The 2,978-nt window shown below is 47.4% G+C and overlaps 1 protein-coding gene across 1 annotated transcript; it reads right to left on the reverse strand.

The window, feature by feature from the left end:
• Positions 1–597: 597 nt before the first annotated feature.
• On the reverse strand, positions 598–2,114 carry LOC144708805 (AT-hook motif nuclear-localized protein 23-like). Its single transcript, XM_078582241.1, has one exon. The coding sequence runs from the start codon at positions 1,708–1,710 to the stop codon at positions 883–885; it is 828 nt and encodes a 275-aa protein (XP_078438367.1). The 5' UTR covers positions 1,711–2,114; the 3' UTR covers positions 598–882.
• Between the last annotated feature and the right edge of the window lie 864 nt (positions 2,115–2,978).

The raw sequence follows: 2,978 nt of genomic DNA on the forward strand, positions 1-2,978 counted from the left end.
GAAAGTTCCGGAAGGTTTTCAAACATCCTCGTAGAATAATAATGGAGCCCCCGATCAAGATAGTAAGCTCAGATCTATATACTCTATCTTAAAAGTTTCACCTAAAACGCATTATTCTTCAGGATTAGAGCGAGCTAAAGAGCTATAGAATCGCAACTATTACCCGTGGAAAAACCTGACATAGCACAAATGATAAACTGGAGAGCTCTAGACGGAGGGCGGTGCTATTTTCAAATACAGATTTCCTTCGCGAAGTGGGTTTCTTCATAGAGATTAAATGTTCGATATTCTCGGGAAGATCTGACATTACAAATTCACCAAAACTTATATTGAACCTTTCTACCCCCGCGGCTTTTCCATAGACTGAAACTGCGCCCGACACCAACTGCTTAGATTTCAGGGGGCTGCAGAAACTGAGGCCAAAGATACAATAATAGAACGGACAACGAAAACTCATTGAGTAGTATTTTCTAGCCTTGGGAATGAGAAAACGGATAGAAATTCACTTGAACAACAAAAAAAAAGTGGAGATTCAAGGACATCTAAAGCGAAACGAAAAACGGTACCGCAAACGCTGTCTGAATTTATGCGAGCATATTAGATCAATCAATAACATAAATCTCTCTTCTTAACTGAATCATGGCCGGTACGGGGCCTTAAAGCCCCTTCAATTAGGAGAGGCTTGTGGTTCACAACAGAACAAGAGCATAAGAAAGTCACAAATTAGAAGCATAGAATCAGAAGAATAAGAGAGGAGAACAAACAGAGAGAAGAAAAGAGCTACAATTGTAGACGAAATTCTGTAAGCTGCTGACCTTTTCGCGCTTGCTCAAGTCTTTTCCTGTTCCAAAGTCAGAATATGCAGCAAATCTCTCAACGTCGTCAGAATGGCGGCCGAGAGGCCGGGTTACCGGCCCATCCATGGCCGTCCACCGGCAGCTGGCAATTGCTCATGTTCAGCGGAAAATTGAAGAACGGCAGTCCCGAAGACGGGTCTGGGAACGCGTTACCGACACCTGTCCCGCTTCTTCCTCCTCCTCCTCCTCCTCCGCCGCCTGGAGAGGGCGGCGGCAGCGCCCCCATATCCTCTTCCTCCAACGGAAGCCTCTCGTAAGCCACGTTGGTGAACGACGCCGCGATAACGATGACAGGGCCGGAAGCGACGAGAGACCCGACGACGTTTCCCCCCACTACTTGCCCCTGCCCGCCGGCAACGAAGACGTTAAGGCTGGTTGCACTCGGCGGCGCTGGCGGCGGTAGAAACGACCCAGACAAGGATAGGATCTCGAAGCGGCCGGGAAGGGTGACGATGGCACCGACGGAGGCCGGTTGTCGGAGACTGACGTTGCTGATAGTCCCGCTGCCGCTAAGTATGCAGATTCCTCTTTGCCGGCGTCGCGCGTACGTCGCGACGCAGTCGAAGACGTCGCAGCCGTTTCCGATTTCGAGGATGTGAGCTCTCAGCGTGTTCGGGCTTTCCTGGGTGATTATCACAGGCGGTTTGGGCTTGTTCTTGGAGCCAGGGGGACGTCCTCTCGACCTTCTGATCACGATATCTTCTGAAGGGGCGAGCTCCAGGGCTTGGCCGGTGTCGTTTCTATTGACGTTGTTTTCGTCGTCGGAGTCTGCGTTGTGGCGCTGCAGGAGGAGGTCAGAACGGTGGAGCTGCTGCATGTATCGAGAGGAAGAGCCTAGATCTAGCCCTGCCATGGCCACATCAAAGGAAAGAATTCCAGCAGATTAAAAATACGTGAGGTACTGTGGATACTTAAAAATTGGGGTTTGCGGGGATTAGGGGGGATGGGTACGGAGAAGCTTCGTATGAGGAAATCAGAGGGGATGGCTATGGAGGATTAAGTAGAAAAACAGGCCTGGCAAGGTCCGGAGGCTGCCATAAGATGTAGAAAACGAGACTACAGACTAGGCGATGCTCGGCGAGGTCAGGAGAGAAGAAGCTGATGCGGTTACTGGGAGAGAGGGGGAGAAGGAGATGGGGTGGAGTTGGATAGAGAGAGAGTAGACGAGATGGGATAGATTTGAGGACAGAGAAGATGTGCAAGGGGGAGTGCAGCGTGCGACGGTGCCGCGTCAGTAAGATTATTTAATTGATTAAAGAAAGCACGGACATAATTGATGTCCACGGGGTGGGAGGGCATTATTATAATCCGCGCCTTACCATGGTTTAGGAGGTTAGAGCGGAAGACAAAAACGACGAACTCCTGGGTGCTTAAGTCTGACCTAGAGTTAACCATGCTAAGGTAAGACGCGTGAGCAAGACGTCTTCAATGGATACTTGGTCCCGCCACTTCTGCTTACCCTAAGAAGAATCGCGGACGATCGGTTCGCACAGGCGTGTTTCTCTGACAGATGAGTTGACCAGTTTGGTACAAACTTAGAGATTTTCGCCGCTTTGGACGTTGACCCCGTTGGCAATCAAAAAGACGTGGACGGTTTGCCGAGAAAAGAATGAAGGAGAAAGTTGTGCGTGGGTCAAAGGCAAGCTTCGTTAATTTTATTTTTCTTGCGAGTATATGAGTGTACCAGTTATATGAATTGAAAGCCCCGAGAAACAACAAAGGCTGAATTTTGTACAAATATGTAACAGGGCTTGATTGACTATATTAATATGCCATTTTCTCCTTTCAAAGATGTCACACCGTCTACTTCTCAGGTACTTTTCTTCTGTTCCGATCAGCAACAAAAATACGCATTACTAATTTTCATGCCACTGCTTGTGTATTTGCTCTCCAATTAAATCGACGGGGGCCTACCGTAGACTGAAAAAAAAATCTATCGAATCTAGTGATTAGTTTAAACGGTCATTCATCATTGTAAATTAACTTGAAAAATGATATTCAAGAAACCGAAAGTAGGCGACCAATGAAATTGAAAAACTGCACGCTCAAACTAATATTGATAATATTATCCAGATTCTGCTGTTTTCTTTTTTCCGTACACCTTTTTAAAATATGTAAAAA

The sequence above is a fragment of the Wolffia australiana genome, chromosome 10 (genome assembly GCF_029677425.1).
Source record: "Wolffia australiana isolate 7733 chromosome 10, ASM2967742v1".
Lineage (NCBI taxonomy): Eukaryota > Viridiplantae > Streptophyta > Magnoliopsida > Alismatales > Araceae > Wolffia > Wolffia australiana.

Bases quoted from the DNA above. Each gene is read 5' to 3' on its own strand.
- LOC144708805 (XM_078582241.1), bottom strand. From the start codon at position 1,710: ATGGCAGGGCTAGATCTAGGCTCTTCCTCTCGATACATGCAGCAGCTC.